Consider the following 26,549-nt stretch of genomic DNA (forward strand, 5'->3'; position numbering starts at 1 on the left):
GCCCTCCTTACGCTAACTTTGACATCGTTTAGCTTCTGTTTGTCTGAGAGGTTTTGGCTGCGTTTAAAGCTCTCTTTGCTTTCGCAGTAGTTTCCTAACTTTGTTGTTGAACCACTGTGGGTTATTCCCGTCCCTCACAGTTTTACTCGGCACGTACCTGTCTAAAACGCATTTTACGATTGCCTTGAACTTTTGCCATAAACACTCAACATTGCCAGTGTCGGAACAGAAATTTTCGTTTTGATCTGTTAGGTAGTCTGAAATCTGCCTTCTATTACTATTGCTAAACAGATAAACCTTCCTCCCGTTTTTTATATTCCTATTTACTTCCATATTCAGGGATGCTGCAACGGCCTTATGATCACTGTTTCCCTGTTCTGCGTTTACAGAGTCGAAAAGTTCGGGTCTGTTTGTTATCTCCACGAGTCGGTTCTCTGTTTAACTGCTCGAGGTAATTTTTGGATAGTGCACTCAGTATAATGTCGCTCGATGCTCTGTCCCTACCACCCGTCCTTAACATCTGACTGTCCCAGTCTACATCTGGTAAATTGAAATCTCCACCTACGACTATAACATGCTGAGAAAATTTATGTGAAATGTATTCCAGATTTTCTCTCAGTTGTTCTGCCACTAATGCTTCTGAGTCGGGAGGTCGGTAAAAGGAGCCAATTATTAACCTAGCTCGGTTGTTGAGTGTAACCTCCACCCATAATAATTCACAGGAACTATCCACTTCTACTTTACTACAGGATAAACTACTACTAACAGCGACAAACACGCCACCACCGGTTGCATGCAATCTATCCTTTCTAAACACCGTCTGTGCCTTTGTAAAAATTTCGGCAGAATTTATCTCTGGCTTCAACCAGCTTTCTGTACCTATAACGATTTCAGCTTTGGTGCTTTCTATCAGCGCTTGAAGTTTCGTTACTTTACCAACGCAGCTTCGACAGTTTACAAATACAATACCGATTGCTGCTTGGTCCTCGCATGTCCTGACTTTGCCCCGCACCCTTTGAGGCTGTTGCCCTTTCTGTACTTGCCCGAGGCCATCTAACCTAAAAAAAACCGCCCAGTCCACGCCACACAACCCCTGCTACCCGTGTAGACGCCTGCTGCGTGTAGTGGACTCCTGACCTATCCAACGGAACCCGAAACCCCACCACCCTATGGCGCAAGTCGAGGAATCAGTTTCGTCAATTGGGCAAGAATGTTGCTGTTCAGCCATGATTGTGCAGTTTTTAAACAGCCTCGACACTTACTCCGTTCGGGATTCACGCAAAACCAGTTCGTATATTCATCACATTTTCTGCGCAACCGTTCGCGATGACCATCGATGAGAAGACACGGTTATCCTTTCGTTGTTGCATTTATTTCCATTACTCTCTGTGTATATAACTCAAGTAGGCCTATGATACTATACGCAAACGAAGGCTGTAGGCGAGGACGCCGTCTGACTGACGGTGAAAACACACCCCCTGTCGGTGAACGACTGTTACAGGGCATTTATTAATGGCGAAGTGTATCAAGACAGAGGTTAATCCGGGACCGTTAATAAAATTTCCGATTAATCTGTGCAGCAAAACGTCTCGCAGTTTGTCTCGCACGCCTATAAAGTTAACTATGTGGGGATTTTGTCTCAGCCACGAATGGGACTTCGCTTCTAACCACGTACATTCCGAGACAGGCGAATGGATCATTTCGTTTGTTTCAAAGACAATCAAGGCCCAGCGAGAAGGGATGAATAGTGCTTTAACGTTCTTAACATCATCAGCATAATCTTTTGCAAATATTGTCTGGTAAAATGATGAAAGTGAGAATGCATACTAGGGCTTAGTCCGGATGACTAAGGGCTTATTACAGATCTAGTACACGCTCGTATTGGGCAAGGAAATCGGACGTTTCTTTCCCAAAAAAATCTGCATTTGCCCTGGCGATGTAACAAAACCATGGAAAACCTAATTCTTTCGGAATGCGAGTCCAGTGTCTGTTCACTGCACCATCCCACACAGAGTGAATCTGGGGTATAGGCTGGCCTATAACGTGACAGCGATCGGCCCGCTGCCTCGAGCCTCGTATTCAGCCCACATTCCGTTTTTTTTTTTTTTTTAATATATATCCTGGCTTTATCCCATGCCATCCTGGGGTCGGTATGTTAATCTGGATTTGGCAATGTTAGTGATAGAGGGTGACCGAATGCTCCTCCTGTCGCCTCTAGGTTCCTCTCCCCCCCCCCTCCCCCTCCCCCTCCCCCTCCCCGACCCCCAGTCAACGCCAGGACGAAATTTGGTTCTGCATCACTTAACACGGTGTGATGCCATTCATCAGTAGTCCATGCTTCCCGCTCGTGGCACCGCTCCAAACGCAGCTGTTTAAGTTTTGGTGTTGACGACATTCTACACATTCTAGTCTGGCTGCTTCTGGTCACCAACCAATGGTGTGAAACGTCACAGAATCTTGTAGGGAGTCCATTACTTGTTCTTGCCGGCCTTAGTGGCCGTGCGGTTCTAGGCGCTGCGGTCTGGAACCGAACAGCCGCTACACTCGCAGGTTCGAATCCTGCCTCGGGCATGGATGTGTGTGATGTCCTTAGGTTAGTTAGGTTTAATTAGTTCTAAGTTCTAGGCGACTGATGACCTCAGAAGTTAAGTCGCATAGTGCTCAGAGCCAATTTGAACTTGTTCTCGGAAGGCAGGTGCAGATGAGAAGGAATTACGATGTACCTGGTGCACTACACGGTAATCCTCCTTTGTGGTAATCACATGTGGTCGTTTGGAACCCTGACGACGAGTGAGCCTATCCTCACGTTCTCATGCAGTCTACCATCGGGCCACCGTCACATCCGAATGCCCCACAAACTTGAAAATTGCACGATGCGACGAGCTGGCCAAATAGACACCCCACAATGAGGCCCCTATTCAACTCTGACAGATGCCAATGATACTGCTTCACATAAGTACTTGCCGTATCCGTCTCATCCAGATTAATGTAAGGTGGCACTCTGTTCAATAGTGGGTGCTGTTCTCCTCTTTAACGCTTTGACTATAATGGATCATAGGTGGGACGGCTGCGGGAGAGACAGCTCCTGTCGCATGTAGAGTCCCGAGGGGCACCTATCTGCTGCCTTAATTATTTTTCTTTGCCTTTGTTTTGTTATTGACCGTTAACTCATGTCCACTACGATTTCAGTCTTTTCAGTTTCACTGCTACGAATGTCCCGACTAGAAGCCATTCTTTAGTCTTTAACTGTCTTTACTCTTAATCGGACTGGCGCAGAGTCTGATGCGGTTGAGTTTCCTTCCACCATAGATGAGCCCTGGGAGGATCCTTGTCTGCTCTGACCTATGTCCCGAACCGATCCATATACTTTTTCTTCTCCGCAAATTGTTTTCCAGCTCTGTCATCAGTATTGCCTCGAATTTACCTTTCCTAAATGCTTTCATCATCTGATCAAATTTCTGGCTAACGTCACTAACTCTAGTGAACTATCCCTCGACCGAGGGACTGATGACGTCGCTGTTTAGCCCTTAATCCGTCACAGAGATCACTTAACATCTGACGCTGTTCACACCCCATATAAACCCTACCAACCCTGGTAACAATACTAAACACGAACAACACTAATAAACTCTGGTGGCAGTTTTACCTGTCATCGAGAATTGCAACTCTAATCATTTACATATCCACCGATGGTGTGTACTATCACGCTCAAAAGTATCACAATCACCAGAACTGCTTTCTGCCTCGTTTGTAGGCAACCCATATAATGCTCTTTTCTTGCAGGTCCTCTAATCTCTCTTCGGTACAGTCGTTTAACTAAACCAAATGGATATACAAGGTACCACTACAGAACAGTACTGTGTATGCTTATCAATCAAGATACAAATATCAGTAAAACGTTATTAGAGATGATACAGTCATTAAAGCTTGTGTACCCAAATCTATTATAGTAAATGTCACTAGTTTGTAAACGATGGTTACATGTCATGGCAAAGCCTGTACCCATTCTCCTCCAGCTTAGCTAAAAACTTCAGGGTCACAAAATTAGGGCAAAATTAGAATGACAAATAGACGTGGAGAATAGACGCCTCGCTCAAGATATCACCATGGAATAAATAGAGAAAGTCGAAAATTGGTAAGGCAATGAATAAATTAAACATTTCGAGATCAAACCTAATTCATTGTTTCTGTTAGTGTTTCTGTGTTGAAATCACAACTACACGGCGAAGAAACGTCAAATACGAATCACTGAATATCTCTTAAACAATCGTTGTAGACATTTACTTTGGTAACTGGAGGTCACTGTGGACATGTCAAATGTCAAATGTGTGTGAAATCTTATGGGACTTAACTGCTAAAGTCATCAGTCCCTAAGCTTACACATTACTTAACCTAAATTATCCTAAGGACAAACACACACACCCATGCCCAAGGGAGGACTCGAACCTCCGCCGGGACCAGCTTCACAGTCCTTGACTGCAGCGTCCAAGACCGCTCGGCTAATCCCGCGCGGCGGTGGGCATGTCCGCCAACCACAGCTATTGTAGCAGTTCATTACATTTACCAATAATCGGGCACTCTGACACAGACCACAGTGGTAAACCATAAAAACATCCTTCATCAAAGTCTGCCGTTCGTCTTGAATGTGGTGAATAATTCACATCGAATCGATCCTACCTGAAACGAGAAAACTATTTTCTAACATGATTCCTTCAATACACTTTCCCCATACAAGGCAGAAATGTTCCCATCTTCACACCCCGCAATCTTTTATTAAGTGAAAAGAGAACATAATGACTTTTTCCTGCATCACATTCCGTTTTCTGACGCTGAAACAACGATCCTGATAAACTTCAGTTCTTCAACATTCAATAAGTCACCGCACGATAAATTCCAGAAACGCAAAAAAAGGCAACTTGTGCGACAACACGTCAAAAAACCATAATATGCTGCATGATCAATGATCACAAGTTTGTAATGAAATGAATGCACTCCATATTTTGGCATCTCGTTTCCATTGTACCGCGTTTGCCACTAGACCACTAAAACATACAGCACCACAGCTGCTCACTTGGAAAGTAATAGTCCCTGTAGAAATTTCCGCATCCTACAGTGTTGCTTATTCGTCCAGATGAGCGTTATGTGATTTTATTTTAGTAATTACGAAACGAAGTCGAAAGTACGTATTCAGTAGCAGAGGCAGCTGGTGAAGGCGACGCGGACGAACAAGGAAATTAATGTTTTGAACAGTCTGGATTCCACCTCTAGGAAGTCAGAATTCTCATACAGTGTTGAGCATCCTTCATTATTACAAAATCATCTACATCAACTATATTTGTAGCTCGGCGGTATGTTGGAGTAATTCTAGCTTTGTATGCTTATGTCTGGGTTCGATTCACACTTCAGGCAACAATTGTGACAAGTACGAAGAAACGCTCTTCACCTGTGGTATCTCCAACTGAACAACTTGGGGTTACATCGTGATTCTAAATCCACATTACACGTGATGTCTCTTCGCTACCGACAGGAGGAGAGTAGGAAAACGTTCTGCCGTAACAGCGGCGAAAGTTGCGGCAAGTTGATACTCTGTCACCTGTCACCTTCCTTGTACTCGAAATTTCTTATCATTAATGAACCAATCGTCATATATGGTCACAGGGCACTTTTCTCTTATTGTGTTTGAACTTGAGATGTCTCCACATAAGGATTCGAATCCTGGACCGCCAAAAAAAAAAAAAAAAAGAAATCCATCATGCCATTTTCAAGCCGGACATGTTTTTAAGTTCTCTAACATAACGAGGGAGGTTATTCCTGAGTCGGGTTCCCGCTACTGTAAAGGACTTGGAGAAGGTGACTGAGCGATGCTGTGGAACAGAGAGGATTTTATTATGATGGGAACGTGTGTTTCTGTCATGTTGTTGCGACATAAGCGTTAAGGACGAGGAGAGATATGAGGGACAGTGTGTATTTGAACATATTGAAATACACTGCGCAACGCAATAATTGCCTCCCATTGTGCCACAGAATGGCTCAGAGGCTCCTGCAACCTTCCTTTCTAATATAAAAGCGTGGCGCCTGGGCCACACCCTCGGGCCCGGCGACGCTTCAAACAGCAAGGTGTCGACACATGCAGAGCCCAGACAGTCATGTGATGCGTAAAATGGGTGAATGTTACATTAGAACCAAATTTCACCACAATTCTGCCCAAAACCACAGTGAACGCGTCATTCGATGGGAAGGTCGTCACATCCCATCTTATCCACATTCACCACTTCTTTTGACGCCTCTGCGATGTATGTCAAAACCGCGACGCAGACATGGAAATCGCGCCGTTTTATTACGTGTGGCAGATGGAAACATTTCAAATCATCGCCACTCAGTATAGGAACGAGAAGGCTTCAGAGCGTCAATGAAACCACACCAACCCTTTGGGATTTGATTCCCACACATTTCAGGGCCAAAAACAACAGTCCGCAGTGCGATTAGCAACAGTACGACGTTGTTTGACACTGCTGACACTCCTCGGACGAATCAATCCTCCTGTATGGGTATTGCGAGCCTGCTCTGGTATACCGGGTGGAACCAATTGGGATCGTTCAAAACCATTCGTCGAAATTTGGACGTTATTTCAAGCAGAAAAAGGTGTTTATGCTTTTTCAGCCTTCTGTGGCGTGATTGGCTACAGAGACAGACGGTGATTGATTACTACGCACCGGCGTGACCCGCAGCGCTTTCTACACCCCTCAGATTCCGCATGCCGCCAGCAGGCGCTAGTTCAGCGACGAAGCGCCATTCAGAACACGAGAATCGAAGTGGTTGCCTGTCACTGCCACACCGGTGACTTAGTAATTAGTGACTTAGTAATCAGTCACTGGCTGCCACTGTACAAAATAGACTGAAGTGCCAAAGAAACTGGTATAGGCATGCATATTCAAATACAGAGATATGTAAACAGGCAGAATACGACGCTGCGGTCGGCAACGCCTATGGCATGTTATCAAGATTTAGGTGAGTTTGGCCGGCCGGTGTGGCCGAGCGGTTCTAGGCGCTTCAGTCTGGAACCGCGTGACCGCTACGGTCGCAGGTTCGAATCCTGCCTCGGGCATGGATGTGTGTGATGTCCTTAGGTTAGTTAGGTTTAATTAGTTCTAAGTTCTAGGCGACTGATGACCTCAGTAGTTAAGTCGCATAGTGCTCAGAGCCATTTGAACCATTTAGGTGAGTTTGAACATGGTGTTATAGTCGGTGACGAGCGGTGGGACACGGCATCTCCAATGCAGAGATCAAGTGGGGATTTTTCCCGTACGACCATTTCACGAGTGTACCGTGAATATCAGGAATCCTGTCAAACATTAAATCTCCGGCATCGCTGCGGCCTGAAAAAGATCCTGCAAGAACGGGACCTACGACGACTGAAGAGAATCTTTCAACGTAACAGAAGTGCAACCCTTTCGCAGATTGCTGCAGATTTCAATGCCGGGCCATCAACAAGTGTCAGCGTGCGAACCATTCAACGAAACATCATCGATATGGGCTTTCGGAGCAGTAGGCACACTCATGTGTCCTTGATGACTGCACGGCACAAAGCTTTACGACTGGCCTGAGCCCGTCAACACCGACACTGGACTGTTGATGACTGGAAACATGTTGCCCGGTCGGACGAGTCTCGTTTCAAATTGTATCGAGCGGATGGGCGTGAATGGGTATGGAGAAAACCGCAATAATCCATGGACTATGCATGTCAGCAGGAGACTGTTCAAGCTGGTGGAGGCTCTTTAATGGTATGGGGCACGTGCAGTTGAAGTGATTTTGGACCCCTGATGCGTCTAGATACGACTCTGACAGGTGACGCGTACGTAAGCACCCTGTCTGATCACCTGTATCCATTGATGTCCATTGTGAATTCCGACAGACTTGGACAATTCCAGAAGGACATTGTGACACCCCACAGTCCAGAATTGCTACAAAGTACGCCAGGTAGACTCTTCTGAATTTAAACACTTCCTCTGGTCACCAAACTCCCCAGACATGAACATTATTGGGCATACCTGGAATGCCTTGCAACGTACTGTTCAAAAGAGATCTCCACCCCCTCATACTCTTACGGATTTATGGATAGCCCTGCAATGTTCATGGTGTCATTTCCCTCCAGCACTACTTCAGTCATCAGTCAGGTCCATGCCACGTCGTGTTGCGGCACTTCTGCGTGCTCGTGAGGTCCCTACACGATATAGGTGGGTTTACCAGTTTCTTTGGCTCTTCAGTGTATTTTCAAAGTGCTCAACAAAGGTGCTCAGGTGGGCATCGAGGTTTAAGTAGTTCTAAGTTCTAGGGGACTGATGCCCTCAGGTGTTAAGTCCCATAGTGCTCAGATCCATTTGAACCTTCTTCCATTTCAAGGTACAAGTTGGTTCGCGACCGACGAAGTATGGCTTAACTGTCCACACATTATATTACAGTTCTAAAAATTTACACAGTGTTGCTGAACATAAAATTATGTAACAGATGAATTAAAAGTGTCTTCCAAATAGCTTTAGAAAGGTATATAGCATTTGATTGAGTCTCGCGCAAAATACTTACAGCAGCAACACAAAACAGCACCTCACGTCTAAAAAAAAAAAGATGCCAATGTGCTTATAGCGGCCTGCCGTGCGCATTCCCCCACGTGATTGTGTCACTAGATTGCGACACCGACCAGGAAACATATGTTGCGAGGTAGTTTATCCTCGAGATACAACATTCTCGCTGCTTGTTAGAGACTTTGTAGACGTTGAATTACATATGAAATATCAGATGTGTGTGCATTAAATAGGATCAGTAGCACAGAGTAACGGTGGCTGTCGGTTGCAGGCAACCTGCTGAGCCCGAGCCCGGGCCCGCACGTGTACATGCGCTGGAGCACGAGCCGGCTCAACAGCGGCGGCACGTCTGCGAGCACGTCGCCGTGCGGGTCGCTGCGCTCGTCGTTCAACTACCGCCAGCCGTACCTGGGCTGGCGCTCGCAGGAGCGGCTGACGCAGCCGCGCACGCCCGCGGAGCGCCTCGCCGCCGGCCTGCTGCCAAAGCTCAACCCGCCTCGGCCGCCGCACCCGGACGCCGACGCGGACGCTGACGCCGAAGCCGACAAAGCCGCCGGCGATGAAAAGGTCTGCTCCGTAACCTAACTCATTCACATTCTTTACCTGTGTCGTCTCAGTGTTTGTACTTCCCGTAGAATTACGTAAGGGCTAATCTTTGATCAAATGTTTGACCGGAGCAGAAATGAGGCTCCGCAGAAACTATGCAATGGATTTTTGCCCGATTTTTCATGGCCGAAAGAATAGTCGTAGAAGGACAAACGTGGTATCAAACTGACCATCGTGACGTCCAATCTTACAAAATAAGATTTCATTACTTAAAAGTAATAAGGTTATTTAAGAAAAAATTAGCGGGTTGAGGGAGACTTTTTATAAGAAATTTCATAGCCAAACGAAAAGCTGGCCAGAGTGGCCGAGCGGTTATAGGCGCTACAGTCTGGAAGCGCGTTACCGCTACGGTCGCAGGTTCGAATCCTGCCTCGGGCATGGGTGTGTGTGATGTCCTTAGGTTAGTTAGGTTTAAGTAGTTCTAAGTTCTAGGGGACTGATGACCACAGATGTTAAGTCCCATAGTGCTCAGAGTCATTTGAACCATTTGAACCAAACGAAAAACAGGAAATATGCAAATGATGTATCAAATTCAACAGGGTGAGGTCTAGTTTTGAAAGAATAAATGTAACTGCTCGAAGGTGATCAGGGTAATTAAGGAAAACGTGATTAGTGATTTGAGGGCAAACAAGTGAATTACAGTCAGCTGCCGCTATATACACTATTGGCCATTAAAATTACTACACCACGAAGATGACGTGCTACAGACGCGAAATTTAACCCACAGGAAGAAGCTACTGTGATATGAAAACGATTAGCTTTTAAGATGGTCCCGGCGTAGGTTCGAGTCCTTCCTCGGACATGGGTGTGCGTGTTTGTCTTTAGGATAATTTAGGTTAAGTAGTGTGTAAGCATAGGGACTGATGACCTTAGCAGTTAAGTCCCTTAAGATTTCACACACATTTGAACATTTTGAGCTTTTCAGAGCATTCACACAAGGCTGGCGCCGTGCTGACATGAGGATAGTTTCCAACCGATTTCTCATACACAAACAGCAGTTGACCGGCGTTGCCTCCTGAAACGTTGTTGTGATGCCTCGTGTAAGGAGGAGAAATGCGTACCATCACCTTTCCGATTGTAGCCTATGGCGATTGCGGTTTATCGTATCGCGACATTGCTGCTAGCGTTGGTCTAGATCCAATGACTGTTGTCAGAATATGTAATCGGTGGGTTCGGAGGGTAATACGGAACGCCGTGCTGGATCCCAACGGCCTCGTATCACTAACAGTCGAAATGACAGGCATCTTATCCGCATGGCTGTAACGGATCGTGCAGCCACGTCTCGATCCCTGAGTCGACGGATGGGGACGTTTGAAAGACAACAACCATCTGCACGAACAGTTCCACGACGTCTGCAGCAGCATGGACTATCAGCTCGGAGACCATGGCTGCGGTTACCCTTGACACTGCATCACAGACAGGAGCGCCTGCGATGGTGTACTCAACGACGAACCTGGGTACACGAATGGCAAAACGTCATTTTTTCGGATGAATCCAGGTTCTGTTTACAGCATCATGATGGTCGCATCCGTGTTTGGTGACATCACGGTGAACGCACATTGGAAGCGTGTATTCGACATCGCCATACTGGCATATCACCCGGCGTGATGGAATGTGGTGCCATTGGTTACATGTCTCCGTCACCTCTAGTTCGCATTGACGGCACTTTGAGTAGTGGACGTTACATTTCAGATGTGTTACGACCCGTGGCTCTACCTTTCATTCGATCCCTGCGAAACCCTACATTTCAGCAGCATAATGCACGACCGCATGTTGCAGGTCCTGTACGGACCTTTCTGAACACAGGAAATCTTCGACTGCTGCTCTGGCCAGCACATTCTCCAGATCTCTCACCAATTGAAAACGTCTGGTCAATGGTGGCCGAGCAACTGGCTCGTCACAATACGCCAGTCACTACTCTTGATGAACTGTGGTATCGCGTTGAAGCTGCATGGGCAGCTGTACCTGTACACGCCATCCAAGCTCTGTTTGACTCAATGCCCAGGCGTATCAAGGCCGTTATTACGGCCAGAGGTGGTTGTTCTGGGTACTTATTTCTCAGGATCTATGCACCCAAATTGCGTGAAAATGTAATCACATGTCAGTTCTAGTATATTATATTTGTCCAATGAATACTCGTTTATCTTCTGCATTTCTTTTTGGTGTAGCAATTTGAATGGCCAGTGGTGTAAAAGGAGTGACAAACAGTTCATCACTCGAAGGCCTAGCTATTTTGCGTTTAAAATATTACATTGGTGTGATGTTTAACTATCAATAAAATGTTTTGAAATTAAAAATGTAGAAAAAATGCCGGTCTAATCTTTTCTGAAATAATTTGTCTAAAAGTAAGAAATTGATTAGAGAAACAATTGACGTGCCTTTGAATGATGCTCGAAATCATGTACAGAAAATGAGACGCCCGTTGGTAGTTTAAAGCTTAATGTATAACTTAGAATCTTAGAACTTTAAAGAAGACAAGAGCATTTTTTTTTAATCTGTGGTAAGCCGGCCAGTGTGGCCACGCGGTTAAAGGCGCTACAGTCTGGAAGCGCGTTACCGCTACGGTCGCAGGTTCGAATCCTGCCTCGGGCATGGGTGTGTGTGATGTCCTTAGGTTAGTTAGGTTTAAGTAGTTCTAAGTTCTAGGGGACTGATGACCACAGATGTTAAGCCCCATAGTGCTCAGAGTCATTTGAACCATTTTTTAACTTGTGGTAAGGTCTTATGCGACCAAACTGCTGAGTCATCGGTCCCTGAGTTTACGCACTACCTAATCTAACTTAAACGAACTTACGCTAAGGACAACACACACACCCATGCCCGACGGAGGACTCGGACCTCCGATGGGGGAACCGCGCGGACCGTGAAAGACGCCCTAGACCGCGCGGCATATTTGTCTGGTAAATTACGTAGACCGTGGAATCTCATTGCTGTACATGATTTAGAGCATCATTCAAAGCCGTGTCAACTATTTCTCTAAGCGATATCATATCTTACTTTTAAACAAATCATTTTATAAAAATTGACGGTTTCTTTTCTAGTTTTTTTTATTACATACTGCATTTTCGCCTAATTTTCGCTTCAGCCTTGGAGTGACATTTTTCATATATTCGTATATTTGGCACTGAAATTTTTGGGCCTCTTCTGACTTTTCCTTGCAGGACTACATATTTATTGATGTAAAATACGACGAAATATTGCATCATTACATACGCATACTTTTAGTCGTGATAACATAACTGAACAGTAGTGCTGCGAAATGTTTCATTTACTTATTGATCCTAGTAAAATTAGGGCAGTCAGGCACTCTCCTTCATATTTTACGTTGTCTTCACGTGATGGCACAAATGTTAAAGAAGACCTACGTTTAATACAGGATATAACACTTAGAAGTAACTGCACTCGTGTGTAAAAGTTGAGAACGAAAGTATCTTTCGCATGATATGTCACTGTCAAGTACCATAGCTTGGTGAAACTTGCACTATACGTAGAAAGAACTGTTACATTATAGTCCAGTAGAGCACAGAATAACTGAAAGATATACGCAATGACACGGACAGAAATAACACTTTCATTCAATCAGAGTAATTACACTGAGATCACCGCGCTTCGTGACAGTCCCCTGGACATGGTTCTTCATAGGCTGTGCGATCAGCACGGACGGTAACGTAAGCACTGCAACGTGCTCCCATGCTGGTCACAATACTGGTGCGGGGTTCTTGTGGTGGGGCGTTCCATTCCTTCACCAGCGCGGTTGACAACTGTTGGATGGTCGTTTGTGCATGTGGACGTGCCGCAATACGTCTCCCCAACGCGTCCCACACGCGGTCGTTGGGATGTAAGTAGGGAGAACGGGCAGGCCAGTCCATTCGCCGAATATCCTCTCGTTCCAAGACTGGCATGTTAGCTCGTCAAAGTCCTGAGCTGGGTGGAGGACCATGTCCATAATGCTCCAGACGTTCTCAATTGGGAAAATATTAAAACCTTACTGGCCAAGTTACGGTTTAGCAAGCACAAAGACAAACAGTAGAAAATCTCTGCTTGTGCGGGCAGGCATTCTCTTGCTGAAATGGAAGCCCAGGATGACTTTCATGAGGGGAAACAAAACGGGGGGAGGGGGTAGAATATCGTCGACGTACCGCTGGGCTTTAATGGTGCTGCGGATAGCAACCAAAGGGGTCTTGTTATGAAAAGAGATGGGACCCCAGACCGTCCACTCTGGTCGTCAGGCCATATGGCGGGTGACAGATTAGTACCCCACCACTGTGCAGGGCGTCTCCAGACACCTCTTCGCTGGATCTTCGGGGCTCAGTTCCAAGTGGGACTCATCACTGAAGACAATTCTACTCCAGTCAATGAGATTCCAGGCAGAAGACTTGTCTGGAGACGCCCCAGACAGCGACGGGATACCATCCTCACTGTCTCCCGCTATACGGCCCGACAACCAGGAGTGATGGTCTAGGGTGCCATTTCTTTCCATAGCAGGACCCATTTGGTTGTCATCCGTGGCACCCTCACAGCACAGCGGTACGTCGACGATATTCTACGACGCGTTTTGCTGCCCTACATCATAAGCCATCCTGTGCTTTCATTTCTGGAAAATAATGTCCACCCCCACACCACGAGAGTTTCTACTGCTCGGCTTTGTGCTTGCCAAACCCTGCCTTGGCCAGCAGGGTCAACGGATGTCTCCCCAAAGGAGAACTTTTGGAGCATTATGAGCAGGGTCCTCTAACCTGCTCGATATTCTGATGATCTAACGTACCAGTTGGACAGAAGTTGACACGTTACGCCTCAGGAGGACATTCGACAGCTCTGTCAATCATTGCCAAGCTAAATAATTACTGGCATAAGGGCCAGAGGTGTATCATCGCGGTATTGACTTGCTCAATTTGTGAAGCTCTTTGTCGTGAATAAATCATCCAATTTTTCTGAAACTGTAATCATTTGTTTGTCTGCACATGTGCATAACACGTGTTGATTTCCGTTCCATTCGGATAAGTCTTTCATTTCTTCTTTTATTTTCTACGAGCGTATTTACTAGCCATTTTCGGTCTCTTGGACAATACTATGTCCTCAGTTACTTATCCTGAATATAAAACAAACAGCAAGCATCTGAAATAAGGCAGTAGTAGCTACTCATAGTAAATCGTCAAAAAAAGACATTACTTTATTTTGAACAAGCAGCTAAATGCAAGTGGTTTGTTTTATTTATCGAGGCTGCAGATCCATCCAAAAGGACTAAAGTCCTACTAATTAAGTAGCTATTTTATAGTGAGTATAAATATCTGAGCTCACGATAATGGTCATGGGACCTAAAGATGTCGTGCAAATAAATATGTTTTTATGAAGCTGTAGCTGCTGTTTCATAAAATTTCTCACGCTACTTCAACAAAGAGGACTCTAACTTAGAAACAGGAATCAAATACTAAAGTGGTGTTATTCCAAATGACTTGACTGTGAGTCCTCGCTGTTATTATTATGGAAGTGAGCACACCTATGCCTCATAATTTTTAATTTCACATAAACAAGGTTTCGGGTTATAAACGGATTTTTTAGTGTTACTGTATCAAAGATTTTCTTCATGTCTTTGTCTATGAAACAAAAAAACTACCCAGAATGAAATTTTCACTCTGCCGGGGAGTGTGCGCTGATATTAAACTTCCTGGCAGATTAAAACTGTGTGCCGGACCGAGACTCGAACTCGGAACGTTTGCCTCAAAGAGCACTTGCCCGCGAAAGGCAAAGGTCCCGAGTTCGAGTCTCGGTCCAGCACACAATTTTAGTCCGCCAGGAAGTTCCAAAAAATCTACAACCAGCAAAAAAATTAAGTGATGAATTGAAATACTTAGGGATTTTGACGTATACAGTCAATAAAGTTAGTGACGGTATGAGACGTTAAAGATGTAATCTCGAATAAATTACAGGTCCGAAGGGGCAGACACAACATATATAATTAAGGCGATGTCGGCCAATGATTACTTCGGTGCAGATACACACAAAGGCCGAACTCATGGGAATCGGTGAGCTGCCGCGTGTAATGAGGCTGATGAGCAGGGCCACTGCATCAGTAGCGTGTGGTATAAGTTGAGAATTTGGGTGTGATGGGAGGCGTGCTAGGGTAGTCCACGCGGTTGTGGCCAGAATGAGTAGTGGTCAGCGCATCTGCCTAGTAAGTAGACTGGGTTCGAAACACAGTCTAGCACAAATTTTCAGCTTGCCCCATTGATATATACACTCCTGGAAATTGAAATAAGAACACCGTGAATTCTTTGTCCCAGGAAGGGGAAACTTTATTGACACATTCCTGGGGTCAGATACATCACATGATCACACTGACAGAACCACAGGCACATAGACACAGGCAACAGAGCATGCACAATGTCGGCACTAGTACAGTGTATATCCACCTTTCGCAGCAATGCAGGCTGCTATTCTCCCATGGAGACGATCGTAGAGATGCTGGATGTAGTCCTGTGGAACGGCTTGCCATGCCATTTCCACCTGGCGCCTCAGTTGGACCAGCGTTCGTGCTGGACGTGCAGACCGCGTGAGACGACGCTTCATCCAGTCCCAAACATGCTCAATGGGGGACAGATCCGGAGATCTTGCTGGCCAGGGTAGTTGACTTACACCTTCTAGAGCACGTTGGGTGGCACGGGATACATGCGGACGTGCATTGTCCTGTTGGAACAGCAAGTTCCCTTGCCGGTCTAGGAATGGTAGAACGATGGGTTCGATGACGGTTTGGATGTACCGTGCACTATTCAGTGTCCCCTCGACGATCACCAGTGGTGTACGGCCAGTGTAGGAGATCGCTCCCCACACCATGATGCCGGGTGTTGGCCCTGTGTGCCTCGGTCGTATGCAGTCCTGATTGTGGCGCTCACCTGCACGGCGCCAAACACGCACACGACCATCATTGGCACCAAGGCAGAAGCAACTCTCATCGCTGAAGACGACACGTCTCTATTCGTCCCTCCATTCACGCCTGTCGCGACACCACTGGAGGCGGGCTGCACGATGTTGGGGCGTGAGCGGAAGACGGCCTAACGGTGTGCGGGACCGTAGCCCAGCTTCATGGAGACGGTTGCGAATGGTCCTCGCCGATACCCCAGGAGCAACAGTGTCCCTAATTTGCTGGGAAGTGGCGGTGCGGTCCCCTACGGCACTGCGTAGGATCCTACGGTCTTGGCGTGCATCCGTGCGTCGCTGCGGTCCGGTCCCAGGTCGACGGGCACGTGCACCTTCCGCCGACCACTGGCGACAACATCGATGTACTGTGGAGACCTCACGCCCCACGTGTTGAGCAATTCGGCGGTACGTCCACCCGGCCTCCCGCATGCCCACTATACGCCCTCGCTCAAAGTCCTTCAACTGCACATACGGTTCACGTCCACGCTGTCGCGGCATGCTACCAGGTTAAAGACTGCGATGGAGCTCCGTATGCCACGGCAAACTGGCTGACACTGACGGCGGCGGTGCACAAATGCTGCGCAGCTAGCGCCATTCGACGGCCAACACCGCGGTTCCTGGTGTGTCCGCTGTGCCGTGCGTGTGATCATTGCTTGTACAGCCCTCTCGTAGTGTCCTGAGCAAGTATGGTGGGTCTGACACACCGGTGTCAATGTGTTCTTTTTTCCATTTCCAGGAGTGTATATCAATAACCACTGGCAGCTAATGCCTTTATTTCCTTTCTGTCTTGATTCATACTGGCTGCAGGATCAAAATGCTGTCTGTTCTTTCGGCGATGTCCGAAAGAACAGTCGCCACATTATCGCTGCGGAATGTCGTTATCTGATCTCCTCATTCCTTATGTAATTGAATCTTCGACTAGACGTCTCCATCCGCAGTGATCTTCAACTGTTGTCAAGAAGTGGACCTGTAATCTTCGCTTGACCGAGTTATCTACTTGCTGTTTCTCCTCGTAGCCTCCTGTCTTCGATTTTGCCTTGCAAGGTGATCTTTTCCAAATTATCCCTTCTCTTCTCAGGATATACCCAAAGAACCGGAAGTACAAGGGCGTGCTGAAAAGTAAGGCCTCTGAATTTTTTATGTGAAAACTCTTAATGCTTTTAAATTTTATTAACGTTCTACATCTTTATTTTTCATGTCCACGTATTTCTTTCTCGACATAGTCATCGTGGCAATGAAAACATGGATCCCAACTAGAGACCAGTTTGTTGATACTGTCACTATAGAATGGTTGACTTTGTTCACGGAGCCACAGCCTAACCTCTGCTTGCACCGCTTCAGCTCTACCAGAGTGAAGTCCTCGAAGGTGTTCTTCAAGTTTTGGAAACATGACAATCGGATGGGGCCAAGTCGGGTCTATATGCAGGAGGATTGTTGACAGTTAACACAAAGCGTCGGACTGCTGCTGATATCGCAACGCTCGTCAGTCATGCTGAAGGAGAGGGCACTCCATGTGTGGACGAACTCGTCAAATTCGAAACTCGATTACATTATGCTGTTTCTCAGGCACCCACATAGTTATGTTACACACCACTATGTTACTCGCTACAATTCGGAACATCCTAGCGCCAGAGGGTTGCAACTTGCGCCAGCGAAGCGAGAAAGTCGACCAGTAATATGCATGACATGTAATATCTCAACCGATTTTGAGAACAGAATAAAAAATTCGAAGGCATTACTTTCAGTACGCCCTCGTAGATCCGAACTGGCAACTACTGATAACATAATACATCTTTCTGGCGTACTTCTGGGAGAACAGTAAATAAAAATGTCGTGTGACTAGGGCCTCCCGTCGGGTAGACCGTTCGCCGGGTGCCAGTCTTTCGATTTGACGCCACTTCGGCGACTTGCGCGTCGATAGGGATGAAATGATGATGATTAGGACAACACAACACCCAGTCCCTGAGCGGAGAAAGTCTCCGACCCAGCCGGGAATCGAACCCGGGCCCTTAGGATTGACATTCTGGCGCGCTGACCACTCATCTACCGGGCGGCGAACTGAGAGGACAATATGAACATTATATTTCTACTTTTCAGCCACTGCTGATTCTTTGTGCTTTATTTCCCGTGGTCAGTCTAAGGATTACAGGAAATTCAAAGGTACTGGGTACAGCTTCATCCTATTGGGATTCAGTGACCAAAGAATTTATGCAAATATAGTTGGCAGACAACCTGCTCAAACGAGACGAGCGGTCACTGCTCGACAATTCGCGCAAACCACTCATTTCACGCCTTCGCTCTCAGAAGAAAATTATTGTGCTGAGTTTTCGTCAGCCTTCCAACCCATTCAATCCATTTTAATAACCAATAACATAATTTGTAAGCCCTGTGAATTTGCTTGCTCAGCGCTTGCTGTATTTTATTCCTAGGCGCGTAAGTTTTATATGTGACTGACGCTGTCGTGCCTACTGAGTTATCTGTGACGCATTCGCATTTTATTCGATTGTATATCACTGAGTCGAGAAGTTTCAATTCAGTCCCTGACTCGGACGGAAGATGGCTATACGGTCAACAGCCGAAATATCGGAAGATAAAATATTGCCGTCCAAGATGCGCGCCCTAAAAGCGATGTAATATTCTATATGCCGAGAAAACAACAAGAATCGAGTCACATACTAAACGTTTCACAATTTTAATTTCCTTCTTTTACTGTAGCATGTTACCTATCGTTCAAACACAAACTCATCTCAACTTAGATTATTTGAATCAACAGTTAATATTATTTTATTCTTCACTTGTTCGCAGCTGCTCTGAATTACTTCAGGTAGTTTAGACACGTCTATACCAACTACTAAAACTCCTTCCCTTGGCGTTTAGCTATATTTTGTGTTTACAGAAAACAGACGAAAATGCTACCACTGACGATGCTTTAGTTTATGAAAATGAAAATAAGTACGTATTTTTGCCAGTTGCGTGGGCAGATCTAAAATATTGTGTATATTGGCAACTAATGAAGCTACATACACTACTACTGATAACATAATACTATTTGCTATCACCATAGCTACTTCTGCCATTAATTATGACTACTACCACAACTAGATATATTTATTAATACAGTTGAGCTACAACAAGTTTCACTTCCGCCTTTCTCTACTGTGCCTCACGTTTAATTACAACACATTATAGATGCCAACAACAACAGTTTTTGCACGTCAGATTCCACAGGGAATTCCATCACTCACTCCCAAGAAAATTAATATCGAACGGAGAAGGCTCGCCATGTTCTAATGGTACTGTTCGAAGAACGTTTCGGAAACAGACTACTATACTGTCGCTACGAAACTAACTGCAGGGAAACTGATAGAGATAATAGAATTTCGTGCAACCACAGTCAAATGGTTCAAATGGTTCTGAGCACTATGGGACATAACATCTATGGTCATCAGTCCCCTAGAACTTAGAACTACTTAAACTTAACTAACCTAAGGACGTTACACAACACCCGGTCATCACGAGGCAGAGAAAATCCCTGACCCCGCCGGGAATCGAACCCGGAAACCCGGGCGCGGGAAGCGAGAACGCTACCGCACGACCACGAGCTGCGGACCATCGATCCACCGTCAGATCCTGGAGAAAGTTCTATTAGAAAATCTTACGAAGTTCTGGTTACATATGAAGTTAATGAATGGTCCAAACTTCCACTCAGTCTCTCGTGGATCAGTTAGGTGCTGAAAGTAAAGACAACAGACAAAATGCCGATTTAGACGTTTAAAAGTGTATACGCAGTCCCGATATTTGAAAACGGTTATGACTTCTCGAAGCGAACAATGCTTCAGCCTCTGACACTGTACACTGCATGCGCTGTTGGATTATACCCATTATTAACTCATACTTATCGAACGCCTCTTGCGAGGCAAATAGTCCCACACGGTTGGAGAAGAGCACAGGGCGCTCCTGTTTGCGAAACGGCTAGAAGAGTGGAAGCATAGAATTACAGATCAATATCGCTAACATCCGTCTGATGCAGGATCATAGAGCACATTCTCAGCTGGAACATTATGACGTTCTCTCCAAAAATCAGCATGAATACAGGAATATACACTCGTCTGGAACACAACTTTCCTTGTTCACACACGATAACTTGCGAAAAGGAGAGATTATAACACAGGCGTCCCTTCGGGTATTCACTGTGCAGATGCTTCCCAAGTGTTTATATTGATCTAGATATACTGCACGATATCGTCGATGCTTCCAGCGACAAATAGCGTCAAAGATGCTGACATTTGTCCAGTACTGTGTTTCAATGACACGCTGGAACAAGACGCTCACAACAGTCATCCAATGCATATTTAACTGTCATTTCAGTTCATGTTAAAACTAACCTCGAGGATGAGTCTGTTGACGATACACTCTGCCTTCATCGAGTTCATGCACGCACTGCAGTCCAAGGCACTTATGTATAGGCATAGTATCAGGCCATGCGTTATGGTGCATTGTTCTAAATGAAAGGGTGGCGTGGTGTTTGGGCTGCTTTCGATCTGAACTTTGATCTCGAGTTCTCTAAGGCAACTTCTGTGATAGTGGTGCTATGTACATTGATGTAGCATCGTATTTTCATCGAATTTCAACACGACGACCGCACACAGATGAATCCGATTTTCCCTGTACAGGTGGAATATGAACTAGTTGCCAAGTGGCTCATTTGTGAAGTTTCGTACTTAGTACACTAGACTGTGAAATGAGACCGTGTGAATGTGACACACAAAACTCACTGTTCACGCACGCAATGTCTTCAGTCCGACGTCAAGATTTGCAGTATACCGTTTTGCATCTCCTGCGTGATTCACCAGCATTATGGTAGTCTTGGTTTAAAGCTTTATTAGCTTATTTTCAAGGGAATCCTCTGCCACCTATCTTCCATATCTATTCTGTACTAATAACAGAACCGTAAAACCATCGTGTCTGTCTGTCCGAAGATGCTAATATCGAAAACTACTAGACGAATTATCTTGGGGTGCGTAGCTTTCGGTAACGTATAGGTTTCATTTAGTCAAAAGCAGATTCAGAAAAAACAAGATCTTGTGATTTAAAAGAAATTTTAAGAATCAGATAAACGTAGTAGTTCGGACGTTTACCTTAGTGACAGGGTAGTACACTAAGGAACCAATAGATTTGGGGCTGTTCGGATTTACTGATTTTGGTTCGTGTATTAAAAACGTTACGAAACTAATTTGCTACTTTCGATAAGTTTCATTCATATTTGACTTCTTGACTAGGAAAAACGATCAGATGCTACAGCCGTCTACATTCTACTAAGACCATATATCCTCATCGCCAAACCCTCCTTCCCAAACCCCGACTTCTTTTCCAAACATCCCATCGCTTGTACCGCTCCATCTTGTGGATTCGTGACCGGGATACACTCTCACGCCACTAGCAAATACATATACACATCAAAAATCTATGAAATACAAAAAAACGTCGGGGATGGTGCCAGACATGTACTAAACTCAACGCTACTTCCACGATTAACTCTTCAAAGTAATGGTAAGCATTCCATCGACTCACTGGCAATAGTCCCAAGCCTCACTACCTGCTCCTCCGCGACAACCATCCCTTACCTAACAACCAGAGCAAAACTGAAAATTTGCAACCTATCTCTCCGACATGTTCTCCATCCCTGATGACCCTCATTTTGATTACTCCCTGTTCCCTACCATCCACCGGCCGGGGTGGGCGAGCAGTTCTAGGCGCTACAGGTTCGAATCCTGCCTCGGGCATGGATGTGAGTGATGTCCTTAGGTTAGTTAGGTTTAAGTATTTCCAAGTTCTAGGGGACTTAAGTCCCATAGTGCTCAGAACCATATGAACCATTTGAACCCTACCATCCATGAACGCACAAACACCACTCTCCCATCCCTGGCTCCTAGCTTCCAGTGCTTAGACAACATAACACAAACAGAATTAAATACACCAACCACAGCACATGACATGAAACAAGTACTCCGTAATAAATGCAACACTTCCCCCCGCCACGAGTGCGTTTACCTGCCGGCACCTCAAAGAATATCCCCTACCCTTTCTAGTCATACACCCTTGTACCCTTTATCCCATTATCCTCTCCACAGGTTACTGTCCTCAAATATGCAAAACTTCCAAAATTCTGCTTCTGCTCAAACCACCCAAACCTACTGATACTTATTCTTACCGTTCTATCTGTTTCAAATTAGTGTTTAGCTAGGTGCTCGAATCCATCCTCTCCCGCTGCATCCATCAACACCTTCAGCACCACCACCTCCGTCCCTTTAACCAGCATGGCTCCCGTCCCAAATATTCCTCAGATGACCAGCTCCAGCACCTCACCCATCTCTTATGTCACCATCTCAACTCCAGTAAATCAGTTGTTTTTGTCTCTCTCGACCTAGAGAGGCACTTCGGTCTCCTCTTAAAACTCCAGACATACGCGCTTCCAAATAACTATGTCCGCCTTATTGCATCCGTCCTCTCTAATCACCTATGCTTTGTTACTATTAACAATACTAATTCCTGTACCTTCCATCCCACTGTAGGAGTGCCCTAAGGCTCTGCCCTCTCCCCTCTACGCTACTGATATGCCCAGACCACCTCCATCAGTTCACCTCTTTCCTTGCCCTCTACCCTACACTCCAGAAACCCCAAGATCTCTCCAAATCCATCTTAGTCATTTTACCTCCTGGTGTAACCCATAGTTTCTCAACGTCAACCCCTCCAGAATCCAGGCAGTAATAATAGGATGGCTGCACTGTAGTTCCTCCTCTAGATTGTCGCACAGATAACAAAATGGTAGATATCGAAATAGACGACAGAGGGATAGAGAAACAATTAAAATCGCTCAAAAGAGGAAAGGCCGCTGGACCTGATGGGATACCAGTTCGATTTTATAAAGAGTACGCGAAGGAACTTGCGCCCCTTCTTGCAGCGGTGTATCGTAGGTCTCTAGAAGAGCGTAGCGTTCCAAAGGATTGGAAAAAGGCACAGGTCAACCCCGTTTTCAAGATGGGACGTCGAACAGATATGCAGAACTATAGACCTATATCTCTAACGTCGATCAGTTGTAGAGTTTTGGAACACGTATTATGTTCGAGTATAATGACTTTTCTGGAGACTAGCAATCTACTTTGTAGGAACCAGCATGGGTTTCGAAAAAGACGATCGTATGAAACCCAGCTCTCGCTATTCGTCCACGAGACTCAGAGGGCCACAGACACTGGTTCCCAGGTAGATGTCGTGTTTCTTGACTTCCGCAAGGCGTTCGATACAGTTCCCCACAGTCGTTTAATGAAAAAAGTAAGAGCATATGGACTATCAGACCAGTTGTGTGATTGGATTGAAAAGTTCCTAGATAACAGAACGCAGCATGTCATTCTCAATGAGAGAAGTCTTCCGAAGTAAGAGTGATTTCAGGTGTGCCGCAAGGGAGTGTCGTAGGACCGTTGCTATTCACAATATACATAAATGACCTTGTGGATGACATCGGAAGTTCACTGAGGCTTTTTGCGGATGATGCTGTGGTATATCGAGAGGTTGTAACAATGGAAAATTGTACTGAAATGCAGGAGGATCTGCAACGAATTGACGCATGGTGCAGGGAATGGCAATTGAATCTCAATGTAGACAAGTGTAATGTGCTGCGAATACATAGAAAGAAAGATCCTTTATCATTTATCTACAATATAGCAGGTCAGCAACTGGAAACAGTTAATTCCATAAATTATCTGGGAGTAGGCTTTAGGAGTGATTTAAAATGGAATGATCATATAAAGATGATCGTCGGTAAAGCAGATGCCAGACTGAGATTCATTGGAAGAATCCTAAGGAAATGCGATCCGAAAACAAAGGAAGTAGGTTACAGTACACTTGTTCGCCCACTGCTAGAATATAGCTCACCAGTGTGGGATACGTACTAGATACGGTTGATAGAAGACATAGAGAAGATCCAACGGAGAGTAGCGCGCTTCGTTACAGGATCATTTAGGAATCACGAAAGCGTTACGGAGATGATAGATAAACTCCAGTGGAAGACTCTGCAAGAGAGACGGTCAGTAGCTCGGTACGGGCTTTTGTTGAAGTTTCGAGAACATACCTTCACCGAGGAGTCAAGCAGTATATTGCTCCCTCCTACGTAAATCTCGCGAAGAGACCATGAGGATAAAATCAGAGAGATTAGAGCCCACACAGATGCATACCGACAATATTTCTTTCCACGAACAATACGAGACTGGAATAGAAGGGAGAACCGATAGAGGTACTCAAAATACCCTCTGCCACACACCGTCAGGTGGCTTGCGGAGTATGGATGTATATGTAGTTGTAGATGAACCACCAACACCCTCTTTCTACATTAATTTTATATTACCACTTACGACCATCCTATTAAGTTAACTAAAAATCTAAAATATCTTGGACTAATGCTCATCTGTAAAATAGCATGGAGACCTTGCGTATTAACTATCAAACAGAAAGCAAAGAACAGTCTAAAACTACTAACAGGCCGAACTTGAGGATTACATCCCTCCAATATTCTCCTCACCTACAAAACCCTGATCCGACCATCCCATCGTATGCGAATGTTTCATGGATATTCCTTCCCACCAAAATCCTATAAGTCCATCCCAGTCTTCGAACGCCATGCAATTCGCTTTGCTTTCCACTTCCGATTACGTTCCCCCACATGGATCCTCTACCATCTCATCAAATTCCCACCCCTCCTCCACAATATCGAACACTTCTATATCTCCATGTTATCCGCAAACCACATTCCAATAACCCCATCGTCTCCCCTCTAATCGCCAACCCTTGTACGCTGCCGCACATTTGCCCACGCATCCCACCGTCCCTACACCTTCACACGCTCCATATCATATACCAACGCAGCTTCAACCATCTCCCTCTCGCAGGCAATGAGATCCTCCCTAATATTTATACCTCTTACCAGCTTTAACTCTTCCCACCTATTCCACTCAATATCAAGGCTCCTCTCTCCCTTTCCCTCTCCATGTATCCCCATCCAGTTCCTCTGTTACCACTACACGAAACTCCTCCTCAGCCTCTGTCTGTCCCACCTTCAGTATTCCCACTATCCATCCCTACCTCTACATACATTTCCATACTTCTCGTGCCTAAGTGAACCCTATATTTTGCACCCACATCCCTCAACACTATGGAACATACATAATCCCTGCTCCCGAAATGTTTGCCGGCCTGTGTAACCGAGCGGTTCTAGGCGCTTCAGTCTGGAACCACGTGACCGCTATGGTCGCAGGTTCGAATCCTTCCTTAGGTTAGTTAGGTTTAAGTAGTTCTAAGTTCTATGGGACTGATGACCTCAGATGTTAAGTCCCATAGTGCTCAGAGCCATTTGAACCAAGCCGAAATGTTTCTCAGCCAGTGCAGATCCTTCAGAGTTTTTAAGTGAAAGTGCAGTGTTTCAGCGCTCTTTTCTCAGAATAATTTCACCATTCTTTAACATGTTTTACAATGTACGTATTTTCGATTTTTAGCTCACTGTCTTTGGTTTTTAATTTAAAGTAGAAAAACAGTCCTAGTGGTTTTTTTCCCATTCTTGTCATATTTTTAAGATGCCCTCGACTGAAGAACGGCATATCGTATCGTTGACATCCCACCCCTGCCCATATGTGGCACGAGGGATGAAATAACAATAAAGGAAAAAATGGGAAAAACGAATTTATCGACAAAGTCATCCTACTAGGATTCCGTTTTTACTGATTGAGGTTCGGAACCCTAAAAAGCGATGATATGTAAAGGCCCTTCGTTAACTTTCTTTGCGAAGCACTGACGAATAGCTTGTTTCAGAATAAGTATCATGGAACGAAGTGGCGTCACTATTATGAGCTGATATTCACTTTCTTACTATTACCGTGGCGTACTTGTAAGACATTTCTAGGACTGGAGTGACTTGAAAACAGTTCCTATTGCCTCCATCTCTTAAGTCGGGAACTTGGGAGAATAGTGCTGTAATAGCGTAGAAAATATTCATTTAGTTTCCAATGAAAAGTTTTAGATGCTTTGCTGCTACTATGAACTGAGAAACAATAAGGAAACTGAGAGTTTCCTTTTTGGGGGGACATGAACATCACTAGACCTGGAGTTTTAAAACATTTGGACAAGGGTAGAGAACGAAACTGTTCATGACTCAGTTGATGCAAAGGTAGCAGAATCCTCCTGAAGTGAGTTGTTGAAACCATTGGCGGCAAAATTTAGAACGGATAGTCGGAGAATCGACCCTTTCTCCTGCTGCTGCACCATTTCGTCTGTAACTGAAGAAACAACGTGCGTTTGTTGTTCAAGTCTAGTATTTAGCATACTCGAGAGACGGGCAGAGGATCGAATAGTCGTAATCAAGGAAAGTAATTTCCCTTTCCTATTTTTACGTATCAAAATTGAAGG

The 26,549-nt window shown here is 45.3% G+C and overlaps 1 protein-coding gene across 1 annotated transcript in view; it reads left to right on the top strand.

The window, feature by feature from the left end:
- LOC124555153 overlaps nucleotides 1-26,549 on the top strand; it is a 725,477-nt gene that overhangs the window by 522,194 nt on the left and 176,734 nt on the right. The window contains exon 4 of the mRNA XM_047128972.1: nucleotides 8,851-9,146. Coding sequence (XP_046984928.1) covers nucleotides 8,851-9,146 — 296 coding nt within the window. The remainder of the gene's footprint in view (nucleotides 1-8,850; nucleotides 9,147-26,549) is intronic.

This window comes from Schistocerca americana, chromosome X (assembly GCF_021461395.2).
Source record: "Schistocerca americana isolate TAMUIC-IGC-003095 chromosome X, iqSchAmer2.1, whole genome shotgun sequence".
In the NCBI taxonomy this organism is placed as follows: Eukaryota; Metazoa; Arthropoda; class Insecta; order Orthoptera; family Acrididae; genus Schistocerca; species Schistocerca americana.